This window comes from Heterodontus francisci, chromosome 37, assembly GCF_036365525.1.
Source record: "Heterodontus francisci isolate sHetFra1 chromosome 37, sHetFra1.hap1, whole genome shotgun sequence".
Taxonomy (NCBI): Eukaryota; Metazoa; Chordata; class Chondrichthyes; order Heterodontiformes; family Heterodontidae; genus Heterodontus; species Heterodontus francisci.
Window position 1 is genome coordinate 41831952 of NC_090407.1, and position 18682 is coordinate 41850633.

At 41.8% G+C, this 18682-nt stretch overlaps 1 protein-coding gene and 1 pseudogene across 5 annotated transcripts in view; one reads left to right on the forward strand and one right to left on the reverse strand.

The window, feature by feature from the left end:
• The window catches only part of zbtb40 (zinc finger and BTB domain containing 40), a 120398-nt gene that overhangs the window by 19500 nt on the left and 82216 nt on the right, over positions 1–18682 (forward strand). For 4 of the 5 annotated variants that reach the window (XM_068017565.1, XM_068017563.1, XM_068017567.1 and 1 more), the window contains exons 5-6: positions 9888–10039; positions 11690–11882. The exons of the other annotated variant lie outside the window; for it this stretch is intronic. In XM_068017565.1, coding sequence (XP_067873666.1) covers positions 9888–10039; positions 11690–11882 — 345 coding nt within the window. The remainder of the gene's footprint in view (positions 1–9887; positions 10040–11689; positions 11883–18682) is intronic. 5 annotated transcript variants of the gene reach the window in all.
• On the reverse strand, positions 14341–17802 carry LOC137351881 (ADP-ribosylation factor-like protein 6; annotated as a pseudogene).

An 18682-nucleotide genomic window follows, 5' to 3' on the forward strand; every position in this document is an offset into this window, starting at 1 on the left:
TTGGCCGGGTGCTCCGGTTTCCTCCCACAGCCAGACTTGCAGGTTGATCGGTAAATTGGCCATTGTAAATTGCCCCTAGTGTAGGTAGGTGGCAGGGAATATGGGATTACTGCAGGGTTAGTATAAATGGGTGGTTGTTGGTCGGCACAGACTCGGTGGGCCGAAGGGCCTGTTTCAGTGCTGTATCTCTAAGTAAGTAAAATGAAATAAATATAAAAACCTGCTACATAAAAAAAAAAAATTCTCCTCTTCTTTCCCTGGTTCTTTAGCTGATTATCTTAAATCTGTCTCCTTTGGTTAATAACCCTCTTGCCACTGGAAACAATTTTTCCCTATCTACTCGATCAAAACTCATTATTTTAAAACTAGCAGAGACCCACAAAATATTTGCAGTCAAATTAATATACTTAACCAATTCCATCATCGCATCCTTTCCCTCCCGTGTCATCCCCATCCCACAACATTTTGATAACCGATCCTATGGAATTTTAATTAGATGATTAAGCCTGAACCAAATACAAGGCACTGCTGACTCTCAAAGTGGAACAGGATCTCGGCTTCATGCCTTAACCTCTTCCCTGAAACTAATTGCATGGCAGAGATTTAGGGCGGCACAGTGGCGCAGTGGTTAGCACCGCAGCCTCAGTGCTGCAGCGACCCGGGTTCAATTCCGGGTACTGCCTGTGTGGAGTTTGCAAGTTCTCCCTGTGTCTGCATGGGTTTCCTCCGGGTGCTCTGGTTTCCTCCCACATGCCAAAGACTTGCAGGTTGGTCGGTAAATTGGCCATTGTAAATTGCCCCTAGTATAGGTAGGTGGTAGGGAAATATAGGGACAGGTGGGGTTGTGGTAGGGATATGGGATTAGTGTAGGATTAGTATAAAATGGGTGGTTGATGGTCGGCACAGACTTGGTGGGCCGAAGGGCCTGTTTCAGTGCTGTATCACTAAATAAAAAATAAATGAATAGATTAGAAGAGCCACACCTGGTTGTAAACAGAGGGCCTTACTCCAGGTGCCTTGCATCAGATGGATCAAGGAAATTGTTAAACTCGCTAAATTCAGTACCTGAATATTACAGTAAAGTTGTAAAATATCTAATTAACCAACTGTCATCCCACAGGTGCAAAACAACAGAGTTTGATGCACCTCTTAAACTGAGCAATCAAAACAATCCAGACAGACAAAAACTGTGAATTATTATAGATTCTCTGTTAAGTTTCTCGTAAAGCTTCTCTGATGTAAGGAGAACAGTCGCAACTTCGCTAGGCTCTCCACATGTCCAAAGTGTCTCATCCCTGGTTCCATTCTGATAAATCCTGTGTGCACCCCCTCCAAGGTCTTGGCATCCTTCCTAAAGTGTTGTGCCCAGAATTGGACACACTATTCCAGCTGGAGCCGAACCAGTGATTTGTAAAAGTGATAAAAAGTGCTATACTACACTTGTCCCACACTCTCTGGTTCATAGCATTTGCATCAGCCTGATCCTGGATGTTTGCTATGACTGTGGAATCAGACTTAGGAGTTAGTGTTGTGCTGTGCGACAGCCTCCCTGTGTAGAATGATGAGGCTAGACCATGGTCCTGTCGAAAAATAGATTTGGTTCTTGAGGCATCCCTACTAATGGAGAGAATAGAAGAACGTCTAGAAAAGAAAAATATAATAATGAATAGCCAGCATGGAGTTCAAAAGGAAAAATCTTGCTTGACCAACCTTATTGAATTTTTTGAGGAGGGAAGCGAGAGAGTGAATTATTGTAACACAGTAGATGTAATTTATCTAGATTTTCAAAAGGCCGTCAATAAGGTGCCCCATAAGAGACTAATGAATAAGATCAGAGAATGTGGAGTCAGGGCACAAATGGCAGAATAGATTACTAGCTGGCTTCAAGACAGAAAGCAAAGAGTAGGAGTAAAGGGTAGTTATTCGGAGTGGCAGAAGCTGGGAAGTGGTGTTCCACAAGGATCAGTGCTGGAATCACTGCTGTTCACAATTTACATTAACGATTTGCACTTTGGAATCAAAAACACAATCTCTAAATTTGCGGATGACACCAAATGGGATGGTCAGCACTGAGGGGGGCTGCAACAAATTGCAGGAGGGCATTAATAAACAGAATGGGCAAATAAATGGCAAATAAAGTTCAACACAAATAAATGAGTTACATTACATAAACATTTTGGTAGGAAGAATAGAGAGGTCACATTACTTGGAAGGTGCAGATCTGGGTGGGGTAGAGGAACAAAGGGATCTCAGATTACAAATACACCAATCACTAAAAGTTGTGTCACAGGTTAGCAAGGCCATGAAAAAAAGCAATCTGAGCACTAGGGTTTAGTTCTAGAGGGATAGAAATGAAAACTAGGGAGGTTATGCTAAACCTTTATTGAACCTTGGTTAGACCATACTTAGAGCACAGAATGTAGTTCTGGCCGCCTTATAAAAAGGATACAAAGGCACTGGAGAAGGTGCAGAGAGGATTTATAAGGATGATACCAGAAATGTGTGGGTATACATATCAGGAAAGGATGATAAAAGGTTGAGGGGTGACCTCATAGAGGTCTTGAAAATTATGAAAGGTTTTGGTAGAGTGGAATCAGAGAGAATGTTTCCACTTATGGAGAAGATCATAACTAGAGGCCATCAATATAAGATAGTCACCAAGAAATCCAATATGGAATTTAAAAGAAACTTCTGTACTCAGAGAGTGGTGAGAATGTGGAACTCGCTACCATGGGGAGTGGTTGAAGCGAATCATATAGATGTATTTAGTTATAATGGGGGACTTTAATTATCCAAACATCGACTGGGATAATAGTGTAAAGCGCAGTGAGGGGCAAGAGTTCCTAGAATGTGTTCAGGAAAATTTTCAACAACAGTGTGTTGCTAGTCCCAACGAGAAAGGAGGCACTGCTAGACCTGGTTCTTGGGAATGAGGTGGGCCAAGTGGATCAGGTATCAGTAGGAGAGCATTTAGGGGATAGTGATCATTGTATCATAAGATTTAGACTGACTATGGAAAAGGACAAAGAGCAATCCAGTGTTAGAATAATTAACTGGGGGAAGGCCAACTTCAATGGGTTAAGAATGGAGCTGGGGCAACTAAATTGGAGTCAAAAGCTGGCAGGAAAGCTGGTAGATGAACAATGGGCTACCTTCAAAGAAGAGATAGTTCGGGCAGAATCAAGGTATGTTCCCTTGAAGGAGAAAAGTAGGGCAAACAAATCCAGAGCTCCCTGCATGACAAAAGAGGTAGAGATTAAAATAAAGAAGAAAAAGTGTGCTTATGACAGATGGCAGGTAGAAAATACTATTGAGAACCAGGCTGAATATAGAAGGTTCAGAGGGGAAGTGAAAAAGCAAATAAGAGAAGCAAAGAGAGAGCATGAAAAGAAACTGGCATTAAACGAAATCCCAAAGTTTTCTATAGGCATGTAAATAGTAAAACGGTGGTAAAAGGAGGAGTGGGGCTGATTATGGACCAGAAAGGGGATTTACACATGGAGGCAGAGGGCAGAGCTGAGGTATTAAATGAAAGCTTTGCATCTGTCTTTACCAAGAAAGGATGCAACTCAGGCAATGTTGAAAGAGGAGGTAATTCAGACACGAGAGGGGTTTAAAATTGACAAAGAGGAAGTATTAGATAGGCTGTCTGTACTTAAAGTGGATAAAGCACTAGGGTCAGATGACATACATCCAAGGATACAGAGGGAAGTGAGGGTGGAAATTGCAGAGGTACTGGCCATAATTTTTCAGTCATCCTTAGACTCGGGGATGGTGCCAGAGGACTGGGGAATTGCAAACGTTACACCCTTGTTCAAAAAAGGGTGTAAAGATAAACCGAGCAACTACAGGCCAGTCAGTTTAACTTCGGTGGTGAGGAAACATCTAGAAAAAATAATTCTGGACAATATTAATAGTCACCTGGACAAATGTGAGTTAAATCAGGAAAGCCAGCATGGATTTCTTAAGCGAAAATCATGTTTAATTAACTTGCTGGAGTTTTTTGAGGAGGTATCAGAGAGGGTTGATGAGGGCAATGCTATTGATGTGGTGCACATGAACTTTCAAAAGGTGTTTGATACAATACCACACAACAGACTTGAGAAAACCTGTAGCTTGTGGAATAAAAGGGACAGTAGCAACATGGATACGAAATTGGCTGAGTTACAGGAAACAGAGTAGTGGTTAATGGATGTTTTTCCTGCTGGAGGAAGGTTGGTAGTGGAGTTCCCCAGGGGTCAGTATTGGGGCCCTTGCTTTTTCTGATCTATATTAATGACTTAGAACTTGGTGTACAGGGCATGATTTCAAAGTTTGCAGATGATAGGAAACTTGGAAGCATTGTGAACTGTGAGGAGGATAGTGTAGAACTTCAAAAGGACATAGACAAGTTGGTGGAATGGGCAGACAGGTGGCAGATGAAGTAAAATGCAGAGAAATGTGAAGTGATTCATTTTGGTAGGAAGAACATGGAGAGGCAATATAGAATAAAGGGTACAATTCTAAAGGGGATGCAGGAGCAGAGGGACCTAGGTGTATATGTTTATAAGTCATTGAAGGTGGCAGGATAGGTTGATAGAGCAGTTAATAAAGCATGCAGTATCCTGGGCTTTATTAATAGGGGCATAGAGTACAAGAGCAAGGAAGTTATGCTGAACTTGTATAAGACACTAGTTCGGCCTCAGCTGGAGTATTGTGTCCAATTCTGGGCGCCGCACTTGAGGAAAGATATGAGGGCATTGGAGAGAGTAAAGAAAAGATTCACGAGAATGGTTCCAGGGATGAGGAATTTCAGTTATGAAGATGGATTGGAGAAGTTAGGACTGTTTTCCTTGGAGAAGAGAAGGCTGAGAGGTGATTTGATAGAGGTATTCAAAATCATGAGGGGTCTGGACAGAACAGATAGAGAGAAACTGTTCCCACTCGTGACAGGATGGAGAACGAGAGGGCACAGAGTTAAAGTATTTGGTAAGAGAAGTAAAAGTGATGAAAATTTTTTTCACGCAGTGTGTGGTTAAGTTATGGAATGTGCTGCCTGAGAACGTGGTGGAGGCAGGTTCAATTGAAGCATTCAAAAGGGAATTAGACAATTATATGAAAAGGAAAAATGTGCAGGGTTATGGGGAGAAGGCAGGGGAATGGAACTGAGGGAGTTGCTCTTTCAGAGAGCTGGTACGGACACGATGGCCCAATGTCCTCCTGCGCTGTAACGATTCTGCGATTCTGTTTCCTGCTGTATGCAATGCAAACAGCTCAGACTTCCAAATAGACCACTTCCCCTCCCCCAATCTCTCCCCACGCCACCACCTCTCCTGCCCACCCCCCTTCCCCCCCGTCCCCCCCGTCCCAACCAGACTGCAAACAAGTATCTTCCTTTTGTTTTCAAGAGGGATGGGAGACATTGACATGGTGGGGCTGGGGGCACATGCAGGGAAGGAACATGACTTATTTATCTGAATTCTCAGTTCAGTCTAAACCCTGTTGAGCAGATGTACTTCCTGTGGTCTTTTACATTTTGTATAGTTCCAGCATGAAGGTTAGAGTGCAGCATTTGCACTTTATCATACCACTAAAGAGGTTGTGCAAAAATATTTATGTCCTTTTCTTCCGACTCCACAAAAGCAGAAAGGTTCACAGGCATTGGCCACTCTTGAGCGAGTTGGTATATGTTTTCTTTGTTTTTTTCCCCATAGATGGCCTGGTTGAGGTACAGAATTTACTATGTGAGGAAATGTTAGATGCTGCCACAGAATGATGCAGCATGTTTGTACATGCTGCTCCGATGAGTCAATCATTCAAATCTATTTTGCTAACAGATTTGCCTGTATGTGCAATTCCTACCCAAAAGCTCAACTTTCTGTTATCACAGTTTTTTGGTCAACATTGAGCATGCCTATGTAATCAATTATAACAGGAGTTTCTATGTAAAGTGGTCCTGATACACTGTAGTTGAAGGCTGCCATTACCAGGTGGTGCTGTAGCTCTACTGTATTCTGTTTGCCTGTGATGCACCATGGGACATTGACCTAGATATATATATATTTGTGTGTTATATATATTCTTTGCATCAATTACAATTAATGTTATAGAAAAGAAAGTTAAGGAAACTGAACTAACTTTTGCTATTTAACAAATTTTTCACATTTAGTAGCCAGAATAAAAATTGACAGTGGTGATACTGTTGCAGTTTCACTGTTTTCTTTTGTACAAGACCAATTGCTACCATTCACTAAAATTATTATAGTGTACTGGAACATTTTCTTTTGTTTAGATGAGTACTTATGTTTTGAGCTCTTGGTTATTGTCTGGAGGCAGTGCAGATTGTACTTTGAGATATTGGGCAGTGTTGCAACTGTTTATACCTTCTTAGCAGATCCTGCACAGTGGGTTGGCAGATAAATGAGAACCATTGAGATGGTTTCCTTTGGTTTGAACGTTGAAATCTAATGGAATGGTTTCTCTGCCTTGCCCATCCCTTGCTTCATCTGTTAGATTTCAACTGGGGACATGGTTTTGTATAGCATGTAGCTTATGAAACATCTGTGAATTATTGATAGAGGACTGTATACTGTGAATTAGAAAGTTAGAAGTATTAAGTTATTGCATTTTCAATTTGCCTCTGTAACATGACAAAAGAAAAATTAATAGCTCCAGAAATGTTTTTTGTTAAACTTTATTACGTGACTTGGATATATATGGTGCGTTAATAGTTAAATTATCATGAGCAACAACAGCTTACATTTATTTAATAAAAAGTCTCAAAGTTCTTCACAAAATTTGACACTGAGCCACTCAAGATATTGGGGCAGATGACCAAAGGCTTCGTCAAGGAGGTAGGTTTTAAGGAGCATTTTAAAGGAGGGAAGAGAAATAGGGAGGCAGAGAGTTTTAAGGAGAGAATCCCAGAGCTTAGGGTCTTGGCAGCTGAAGGCACGGCTGCTAAAGGTGGAGTGATTAAAATTGGGAATGTGAAAGAGACCAGCATTGGAGGAGTGCAGATATCTCGGAGAGCCATAGGGTTACAGATGTAGGGAGAGGTGAGGCTGTGGAGGAGTTTGAAAACAAGGGTGAGAATTTTAAAATAGATCACGCTTTCACTTTGCAAACATGATAGATTATAGCATTCCCTATGTTTATGAAACAACTGAAGAGCAATGAACTTAGATTTTTATTAGTGCCTTTCAGAACTTCAGGCTGGCCCAAAGTGCTTTACAGCTGATGAAGTACTTTTTAAAGTGTAGCCACTGTTGTGTAATGTCAGAAATGCAACAGCCAATTTTATGCATGGTAAGGTCTAATAAACAACAATGTGATAATGACCAGATAATCTAATTTAGCGATGTTGGTTAAGGGATAAATATTGGCCAGGACACTGGGGAGAACTCCTCTGTTCTTTCTTGTTATATTACCGTGTGGTTTTTTATGTCCACCTGAGAGGACAGACAGGGCCTCAATTTTATGTCTCATCTGAAAGGCAATATCGCTGACAGTGTAGCACTCCCTTACTGCACTGGAAGTATTTTTAATTCTTTCATGGGTTGTGAGCTTTGCTGGCAAAGCCAGCATTTGTTGCCCATCCCTAATTGCCCTTGAGAAGGTGGTGGTGAGCTACCTTCTTGAACCCCTGCAGTCTATCTGGTGTAGGTACACCCACAGTGCTGTTAAGAGAGTTCCAGGTTTTTGACCCAGTGACAGTGAAGGAATGGCGATGTAGTTCCAAGTCAAGATGGTGTGTGGCTTGGAGGGGAACTTACAGATACTGGTGTTTCCATGCGTCTGCTACTCTTCCTTCTAGACGGTAGAGGTCATGGTTTGGAAGATGTTGTCGAAGGAGACTTGGCGATATGCTGCAGTGCATCTTATGTGTGGTACACAGTGCTGCCATTTTCTGCTGGTGGTGGAGGAGGGAGTGAATGTTTAAGGCAGTGGATTGGATGCCGATCAGGCAGGCTGTTTTGTCCTGGATGGTGTCGAGCTTCTTGAGTGTTAGAGCTCCATTCATCCAGGCAAGTGGAAAGTATTCCATCACACTCCTGACTTGTGCCTTATAGGTAGTCGACAGGCTTTGGGGAGTCAGAAGGTGAGTTACTCGCCACAGAGCTCACAGCCTCTGCCCTGCTCTTATAGCCACAGTATTTATATGGCTGTTGTAGTTAAGTTTCTGGTCAATGGTAACCTCCCCCAGGATGTTGATGGTGAGCGATTCAGCAATGGTAATGCCGTTGAATGTCATGGGCAGATGGTTAGATACTCTCTTGTTGAGATAGTCATTGCCTGGCACTAATGTGGCACAAATGTTGCTTGCCACTTATCAGACCAGGCCTGAATGTTGTTCAGGTGATGCTGCATGTGCATATGGACTGCTTCAGTATCTGAGGTGTTGTGAATGGTACTGAACATCGTCCAATCATCAGTCACCATCCCCACTTCTGACCTTGATGAAGCAGCTGAAGATGGTTGGGCCTAGGACACTACTCTGTGCAACTCCTGCCACGATGTCCTGGGTTGAGGTGATCGGCCTCCAACAACCACAGCTATCTTCCTCTGTTCAGGGTATGATTCCCACCAGTAGTAAGTTTTCCCCCCGATTCCCTTTGACTTCAATTTTGCTAAGGCTCCTTGATGCTGCACTCAGTCAAATGCTGCCTTGATGTCAAAGGCAGTCACTTTGACCTCACCTCTTGAATTCAGCTCTTTTGTTCATTTTGGACCAAGGCTGTAATGAGGGCAGGAGCCGAGTGACTCTAGCAGAACCCAAACTGAGCATCGGCGCACAGGTTGCTGTTATTTAAGTGCCACTTCGTAGCATTGTTGATGACACTTAACTTCAGTTTTCTGATGTTTGAGAGTAGACTGATGGGGCGGTAATTGCCCGAATTGGATTTGTCCTGCTTTTTTTTGACAGGACATACCTGGGCAATTTTCCACATTGTTGAGTAGATGCCAGTGTTGTAGCTATACTGAAACATCTTTCCTGAGGGAAGCGGCCTGTTCTGGAGCACAAGTCTTCAGTACTACAACCAGGATGTTGTAAGGGCCCATTAGCCTTTGTTCTATCCAGTGCCTTCAGCTGTTTCTTGATATCACTGAGTGAATCCAGTTGGCTGAAGACTGGCAGCTGTGATGCTGGGAGTTTAGGAGGAGGCTCTGATGGATCATCCACTCGGCAGTTCTGGCTGACGATGGTTGCAAATGCTTCAGCCTTGTCTTTTACACTGATGTGCTGGCTCCATGAGGATGGGGATATTTGTGGAGCCTCCTCCTGCAGTTAGTTGTTTAATTGTTCACTGCTATTCATGACTGGATGTGGCAGGACTGCAAAGCTTTGATCTGATCCATTGGTTGTGATATCACTTAGCCCTGTCTATTGCATGCTGCTTCCTCTGTTTGGCATGCATGTAGTCCTGCGTTGTAGCTTCACCAGGTTGGCACCTCATTTTTAGGTATGCCTGCTGCTGCTCCTGGCATGCTGTCCTACATTCCTCAGTGGGACAAGACTCCACCCCTGTCTAACTTTGAGGCAAGTGGTGCACTAACTCAAGGTGTGCATACAGACCTACAATGACTGAGGTTTTGCTTTCTCCATGTTTAATATGCAAGTCAAAGACACATTGCAGTGATACAGTGTAAGCCAGACATCAGAACAGTGGGTGAAATTTCTAACAGTTATTCTTGGGCCCTATCCAAAAATGTCTTTGGTTCAGAAGGATCTTTGAAGCCTTTGGAGGTAGATGGTTGAGGAAGAAAGCAAAGGGATTAATATTGTCTTGGACTTGCTAGGCATGAAAGAGTGACTTTACATTTTACTTTAACCTTGTTTATTCATAAATTGACTTCTGTATCTAATTCTGTACAGAGTTGATGGATTGATTGTTTCTAATATTTAGGTCATATTGATAGTGAAGATTTTCTGCTCAACCTTTACTTGCACAAAGAAGAGGTCCTGGAATGTGTGACAGACTTGAGCCCTTTATTGGACTGCCTAGACTCTGCTGAAGAAATGGTTTTCAATGAGGAGGAGAAAAAGGCCATTTTCCTAGTTGAGTCTATTTATTTATCCCGAATCCTCATTAATAAAAACAAATTGAAGTGACTTTCCTCTTCCTTTAGAAGTACAGAAATGTACAGCACTGGAGACCATTCAGACCAGCTGGTTGGCTCTTTGTTAAACCAAACCAAAACAAATCTCACTGGCCTGCTCGCTCCCCATTTCCCTCCATCTACTATTGAATCAATTTTTTAAAAAGCTTTTTCCTTAAAAGATACAATTATTTTTGCCTCAACTATTCTCTGTGGCAAAGCATTGTATGCTCTAACAATTTTCTTCATAACTTCTCACCTCCTTGTTTTAGTCATAGTTTCATCAATAATTTTGTGTTACTATCCAACAACCAGAAGAAATAGTCTTTTCCTATTCATCGTAGCAAAATTTTTCTGAAGCCTTCAAAGTGACATAGTCAAGCTATTTGACTTCCATAGACAGAGCTCCCTATGTGTAGATCTGTGAGTACAAGCTCATGTTTTACTCTGGTAGTGCATAGTGGAAAACTAGCATGCTATAATTTCTGAGTGTTTTTACATCTCTGTAATGTTTTCTTGCAGGTGAGTTATTGAAATGATATTGTGCTTGTGTGGCACATCCTGTTTTATTTTAAATAATATTGAAATATTTTACCCTGTCATGATGTTGCTCTGCAAGTTAGATTAAATTAATATATTGAAAAAAAATGAATAAGGCCAAGGGAAATTTTCCATTATGCTCAGTGGTCAAACTCAATCCCACTTGCAGAAAGCATTTTTCCGGAAACCAGCAGAAGATTGATGCATGTGAATCCCAATGTGACTTTAATATAAAATAAGCAGACGTCGAGAAGACACAGATACTACATGGTGCGTGAACAATAATAACTATGGAATGAAGTAGATTAGGCTAATGACCCTTTAAACAAACGTCGTAAAAATAGAATAAAGTTTGATTCATTCATTGGTCTGTTTCTGTGCTTTAAATGCATTTGGCCCAACTGGTCTATGCCAGTGCTTATGCTCCATACAAGCTTCCCCACCAACCCACCCCCCCTGCCCCCACTCTACTTCATCTAACTTATCTGCACATCCTCCTATCCTTGCTGCCTCATGTACTTAGCCTGCTTCCCTTAAAGGCATTTATGCATTTCCCTTCAGCCACCCCATATGGCAATGAATTCCACATTCCAACCAATCTCTGGGTAAATAAGTTTCTACTGAATTCTTGATTGGATTTTTTAGCAACTACGTTATACTCATAGCCCCTGGTTTTGGGCTCCCAGCACATGGAAACATTTTCTCTACATCTACCCTGTCAATCCTCTTCATAATTTTAAAGACCTCTCTTGAGTCACCCCTCAGTCTTCTCTTTTCTAGCTAAAAGAGCCACAGCCTATTGAATCTTTCCTCAGTTCTGCTATCATTCTTGCACATATTTTTTGCCCGTTCACTAGTGTCTGTATATCATTTTTGTAATATGAAGACCAGAACTGTACACTATTCAAAATGTGGCCAAACCATTGGTTAAACAGTTGGTGTGTGCTGATGAGTATAGCATGATTTGAGCTGATTTAGACTGGGAGTGTAGACTTCAATAAATATACTGTTTCCACATTTTCTTGTTACCACCAAGAAATGTAGTTATGGTTCGTATGTTGATGTTTAGGTGATTGTGGAATGCTGTCAGGGAGAGACTGCCAGAGGTGCCATGGCTAATTTATTGAGGAAAGTAATTGAAGAGAGGCTGCTCAGTGCTGAGACTGCACTGAATCTTCTTCGAGCAATGAAAGAGGCTTACCCCGCACTACAGTCCTTACTAAGGACCCTCACAGCAGAACCAGTGATGGCTGCAGAGTCAGGTTAGTTACATGAGAGTTTCCTGAAGAGAAGGATAATTCAGTGAATTGTTTTAAGAGTGCAAAATATTTTAGTAAAGTGGTGAGCTGCCATAAAGTACTGTAATTTAATGATACATTTGAAGTGAGCTCATTGAAAATATACAGAATTATTAGAGGACTTGATGCTGAGGGGCTGTTTCCCCTGGCTGAAGAGTCCAGATCTAGAGGTCATAGGCTCAGGGTAAAGGGTCGGCTATTTAGGACTGAGAGGAGGAGAAATTTCTTTACTGACGTTTGTGAATCTTTGGAATTTTCTACCCAACGGGCTGTGGATGCTCAATCCATATTATATTCTGATTATATTTGGGACTGAGATCGATAGGTCTTTGCCCCTAAGTGAATTGAGGGATATGGGGATAGAGTGGGAATGTGGAGTTGAGGTAGAACATCCGCTATGATCTTATTGAATGATGGAGCAGGCTTGCGGGGTCGTATGGCTTACTTCTGTTCCTATCTCTTATATTCTTGTCCTATATTAGTGCAGTAATAGCAAACTGTTTCTATTTTTCCTGAGCTAGCTCAATTTAGTAACTCATCTAACAATAGATGTTGTGAATTGTTTATTCTATTCTTCGACAAATTTATTCAGCATTTAAAATCCAAGTCAAAATCTGTAGTAATATAAAAGCAAAATACTGCGGATGCTGGAAATCTGAAATAAAAACAAGAAATGCTGGCACCACTCAGCAGGTCTGGCAGCATCTGTGGAAGGAGAAGCAGAGTTAACGTTTCAGGTCAGTGACCCTTCTTCGGAACTGACAAATATTAGAAATGTCACAGGTTATAATCAAGTGAGGTGGGGGTGGGGCAAGAGATAACAAAGGAGAAGGTGTAGATTGGACAAGGCCACATAGCTGGCCAAAAGGTCATGGAGCAAAGGCAAACAATATGTTAATGGTGTGTTGAAAGACAAAGCATTGGTACAGATAAGGTGTTAACGGACTGAATATTGAACAGCAGCAAGTGCAAACATGAAAAAAAACCGTGGGTAAGAAAACTGAACAAACTAAGATGAAATGAAATAAATGCAAAAAAAAAAGATTGTAAAAAATAAAAAATAACTAAAAATGAAAGTAAAATGGGGGGCTATCATGCTCTGAAATTATTGAACTCCATGTTCAGTCCGGCAGTCTGTAGTGTGCCTAATCGGTAGATGAGATGCTGTTCCTCGAGCTTGCGTTGATGTTCACTGGAACACTGCAGCAATCCCAGGACAGAGATGTGAGCATGAGAGCAGGGGGGAGTGTTAAAATTGCAAGCAACCGGAAGCTCAGGGTCCTGCTTGCGGACTGAGCGGAGGTGTTCCGCAAAGCGGTCACCCAGTCTGCGCTTGGTCTCCCCAATGTAGAGGAGACCACATTGTGAGCAGCGAATGCAGTATACTACATTGAAAGAAGTACAAGTAAATCGCTGCTTCACCTGAAAGGAGTGTTTGGAGCCTGGGATTGTGAGGATAGAAGAGGTAAATGGGCAGGTATTACACCTCCTGCGATTGCAGGGGAAGGTGCAATGGGACGGGGACGAGGTGGTGGGGTTAATGGAGGAGTGGACCAGGGTGTCGTGGAGGGAACGATCCCTTTGGAATGCTGACAGGGGAAGAGAGGGGAAGATGCGTTTGGTAGTGGCAACGCATAGTTATTTTTCCTTTTTTACATTTTTTTACAATTTTTTTTTGCATTTATTTCATTTCATCTTAGTTTGTTCAGTTTTCTTACCCACGGTTTTTTTTTCATGTTTGCACTTGCTACTGTTCAATATTCAGTCCGTTAACACCTTATCTGTACTAATGCTTTGTCTTTCAACACACCATTAACATATTGTTTGCCTTTGCTCCATGACCTTTTGGCCAGCTATGTGGCCTTGTCCAAACTACACCACCTCCTTTGTTATCTCTTGCCCCACCCCCACCTCACTTGCTTATAACCTGTGACTTTTCTAATATTTGTCAGTTCCGAAGAAGGGTCACTGACCCGAAACGTTAACTCAAAATCTGTAGTGTTTTTCATGCCTTCTGAAGTCATGGACAATCGTGAAAGGGAATATAATATAACTACTAGCTGAATTAAACTGAAGAGGGTTATTTGTTTGATCCCTAGGCATTCTCTGCATTTATCTAGATATCTGGGAAAGTGAAAACACTTTCTGTGACATAAAGAGTTAGAATTCAACCATCAAAGTAGTCTGGGACAGGGAAGCCCAGAAAATTTGTAGAGTAAACAGATGGGAAAACTGCTCAATATGTAACAGCCTTTGAAGAGCACTTTATGGTTTGATTGAGCTGTAAGTGAAGGCTTGGTACAGCAGTGATTACCGTTATGAGGCATACCTTCGTCATTTACACTATGATCTATGCTCTTAAAGTGGTTATATAATTATTGTTACAGTCTCAGTCTAGCAGCCTCCAGTGTAAGAGTGTAAATTAGTTCTTGGCCAGGTCACCAGCTGAAGTACAAGTTTCTTGTCCAATTACAGTTGCAGATCTGCTCATGGAGAAAGAACAAATGATAGAGTAAGCAAGGAGGAGATGTGGCTTTGCATGGGCAAGAGAACATGGCTGTAATGGAGACAGAGAGTCTGGATCAGTGTCATGCTAGGCCCCGCCTGCCAAGAATAAGGCACATTAATCTTGTCATGAACATTGATTTTAAATTGTTACTGAAGCGAGGAAATGACTTGTTAAACAGATCAGCCGTGGCTGGAAAAGAGGGACAAAGGACCATTCCCTGACTCATTCAATCCACAGTGGACCTTGGTCACCAGGTATTGTGTGTAAGAGGAGCATTCCAGAGACTGCTCAGGTGATACAATCCAGGGCTGGTTAGACCAGATGGTCACATGACTAACTGGCTGTTTCAGGGTCTTTTAAACTAGCCACAGAGAGTTTGAACTCAAAGACTGTTTGCTGCTGGACTGAGAAGATCTCTCCTGTCTGCTCCCATTTCTTTATCACAAACCTTTGATTCCACTGAAGACACATGAATCCCAAGAGAGAAAAGTTTCCTATAGCGAACAAGGTTTAAGAATGATACTGGGCCCCAATGAAAAGCAAGAACTACCTACAATCTAGGACTCTGCAGTGAGCTCGAAGAACCGTAACAACAACTCTTCGGAGAATGCCTCAAACCTTTCCACTTTATTTCTTCTGCTCTGTTCTGTCTCCATCTGCATGTGTGTATCGCGTATGCATGCTAGCATGGGTGCGTCGTGTATCCGTAGGCGTCAACCGAATTAGAGTTTAATAAGTTTCAACCTTTCTTCTTTAAACCTAAGAAAACCTGTTTGTGCTGGTTTCTTTGCCTTATAATTGGAAAGTAGTGAACAAGGATTCACCAAGGGGGAGCTAAAAACATGGTGTGTTTAAAATTAAACCCTGTTATGGTAAGACCAGGTGAAGGCTGCGAGGGACCCCGAGACACTTCTCGTCTGGTCGTAACAATCAGTGATAGATAAAAGGGAAACATTGCAGATTTAGGAGAAAAAAACTACTTGAATCTGTTTTACCCACCACCTCAGGAAGAGGGATTAGTGCATGACCTTTATACTCAAATAAGGGATGCATGCAAGAGCTCAAATATAATAGTATGGGATGTATCAATTTAGAAGGGATAACATTGGGATGTTTATAATGAAAGTAAAAGCATGGAAAATATGTTACTGGACAGAGTATTAAACTGATGCATGATTCTAATTAAGGAACCTACAAGGGTGGGGTTTATAGTGGACCTCAATGCTGTATAATAACTAGAGTTATTAAGTAGAAGAGGTTGTAGTTCAAACACCTTAACAGCATGTGTAACAGTGTTTTGAGTTTAAAGTCAGGCTCACAGTTGAGAATGGAGGAGTGCAACAATTTCTCAAATTTAAGGAGATGAATGCAAGAATAAAGTTGAGATTAAAAAAATAGACAGGCAAGCTGAAGTAGAAAACCAGATTAAGACTGCAGGAACTATTTTTACAAAAATAAAGTGTTTGGTAAATAAATTCAAAGTGAATGCATTAAAGGAAACTAGAGAATCCTGAATGATCCCAAGTCATGACAGAAAAGCTAAACGACATGTGTGTGCTCTGCATACCACAAGCTTCTGACCCAGCATAGAAGTGCAATTTTGGGACAGGGAGCTCAGTGGACTTCAATAATTTTGTAAAGTTTTTAGTAGTGTTGCAAAGGTCTAGAAAGTTGGGAAACTTTTGAAATGGATCAGAAATTGGCTGAAACAGGAAATGTAAGGTGCACATGGAAGGAGGTTTCTAGCACTGTGCATCTGTGGAGGTTCCCAAATGACATGGAACAATTGGACTGTATACAGAGGGAATTAAATAGTCTTGGAAGTTGAACTGAGAACTGGCAGATGTCGTTTAATGTATGTAACTACAAAATTATGAGACTGGGTAAGTGGGGTTAGAACATTGTGAATTTAATTTACATATTCAACTACAGGACAAAACACAGGAGAGAAATCTGTGGTACTGCTAGATTGTTCATTGAAAAAGATCGTAGTGTGGCAGCAGTAAAGAAAGCAAACAGTATCAATGGTGTATAACTAGAGAAGGAGAGCATAATTTATTTATTTATTTAGAGATACAGCACTGAAACAGGCCCTTCGGCCCACCAAGTCTGTGCCGACCAACAACCACCCATTTATATTAATCCTACATCAACCCCATATTCTCTACCACATCCCTGCCATTCTCCTACCACCTACCTACACTAGGGGCAATTTACAATGATCAATTTACCTATCAACCTGCAAGTCTTTGGCGGTGGGAGGAAACCGGAGCACCCGGCGGAAACCCACGCAGCCACAGGGAGAACTTGCAAACTCCGCACAGGCAGTACCCAGAACTGAACTCGAATCGCTGGAGCTGTGAGGCTGCAGTCCTAACCACTGTGCCGCCCATTTTTTTTTTTACATTTTTATAATTATTTTGTTTATTTTGTACTGTTCATTTGTCTATGGATATACATTCACCAGCATAGAGTCTTAAGTAGAATTATTGACATATATGACATGGAATAGCCAAACTGTTAATACAGTGCTTTCTGTGTAATTTTGGATGCAGAGAACAGGAAAAACACGAAAAGGCAGTGCAAACATAAGAAAGGTACTGAAATACATGTATGAAGTTCACTATGAAAGATGTTTTCCGAGGTATTAAAATGGAGAGAGTTAAATGCAGCACTGTTTAGCTGCAAATTATACCTTGGAGCCAAACAACACCACCTTGTAGTCCTTCTCCTTTTACAGCATCAGTGGCACAAATATGCCATGCCTTATCTTTGATATTTTCTAAGCATAACATTTGGGAAACCTTGACAGATGACAAAGCATCTCTGAGGTCCAACTTGTTTGCAAAAAATCAAATTGGAATTCGTCTGTGTTTAATGTCTGGATGATTAAGAAGTGTGTCAAGTTTTTCTTTGGCAACCACCATCCTCAACTTGTCACTGCTATCAAGAACAAAAATGATGGCCTGGCCCTCCTTATAGTAGTGTTCCCATAGGTTTCGATATCTTCCCTGGCCAGACATATCAAATACTGTAAACGATAGGCCAGAAGTCTTGAAATTCTCGATGCTGAATCCAATGGTTGGAACAATGTCCTGTACCTGAGCGTTTGAAGGCTTTAGGCAATTAATTATGGTTGTTTTCCCACTATTGTCCAGCCCCAGACACAACACGTGAACCTCCTTCTTCTTTAGACCAAGCCAGCCAGCTAGTTTGTCAAATAGGCCCATGATCTCGATTCCAGCTGATCCACGGTGGCTCCTTCAAGGAATTGTTTGGAGGAAATTGGTCCTTTTTCTGCTCAGCTGCTGCGCTTCTGGCACCTCCTCCCCCTTCTCTGTACCTTTAAACCAAGATCAGTAACTGTGCTACAATTCTGGCATTCCTGAAATTAGTGACATCTCCTCCTCCGACGAAAATAAAGAGCTGCGAGCAACTGAAGGCGAATCACGGGAAGCAGTCGGTGAGCACCCACATCCTCGCCCAGTCTAACTGAGCGCTGTGAGGCGCGTGTTGCTCAATGTCTATTTACAACCGAGGCCTGGTTGCTAAGGCGAGACCTTCACCTGCAGCAAAACCGCTCCTAGAAGTGGTAATGAACTTGTACAAATAACATTGATCCTACCCTACCTGGTAACCATTTACAGTGGGTTTTCCATACACTGGAGGCAGTGCAGTGAAGGACAACTAAACTGATAGCTGAGTTACAAAACTGAGGTTGCAAAAACTAGACCTATTCACTGGAGATATGAGGGCTTAAGGAGAAATCATAAAATGAGCACAGGAGGAGGCCATTTGGCCTTCAGTCCGTGTCAGTTCTCTGCAAAAGCAATTCAGCTAGACTGCTCCCCAATCCTTTCTCTGTAACCCTTCAAAGTTTTCCCCTTCTGGTGCTTATCCAATTCTCTTTTGAAAGCTGTGATTGAATCTGCCTCCATCACCCTTTCTGACAGTGCATTCCAGTGCCTAACCACTTGCAGGATTTAATAAAAAAAAACTCCCTTGTGTCGTCATTGGATCTTTGGCCAATCACTTTCAGTCTGGTTCTTGTCCCTTCCACCAATGGCAACAATTTCTATCTATCTATTCTGTCCAGATCCCTCATATGTTGAGCACCTCTATCAAATCTCCTCTCAGCCTTCTCTCCTTTAAGGGGAACAACCCTGACTTCTTCAGTCTGTCCATGTAGTTGAAATCCCTTAGCCCTGGAACCATTCTTGTAAAGCTTTTCTGTAAAGCCTTCACTTCCTTCAAA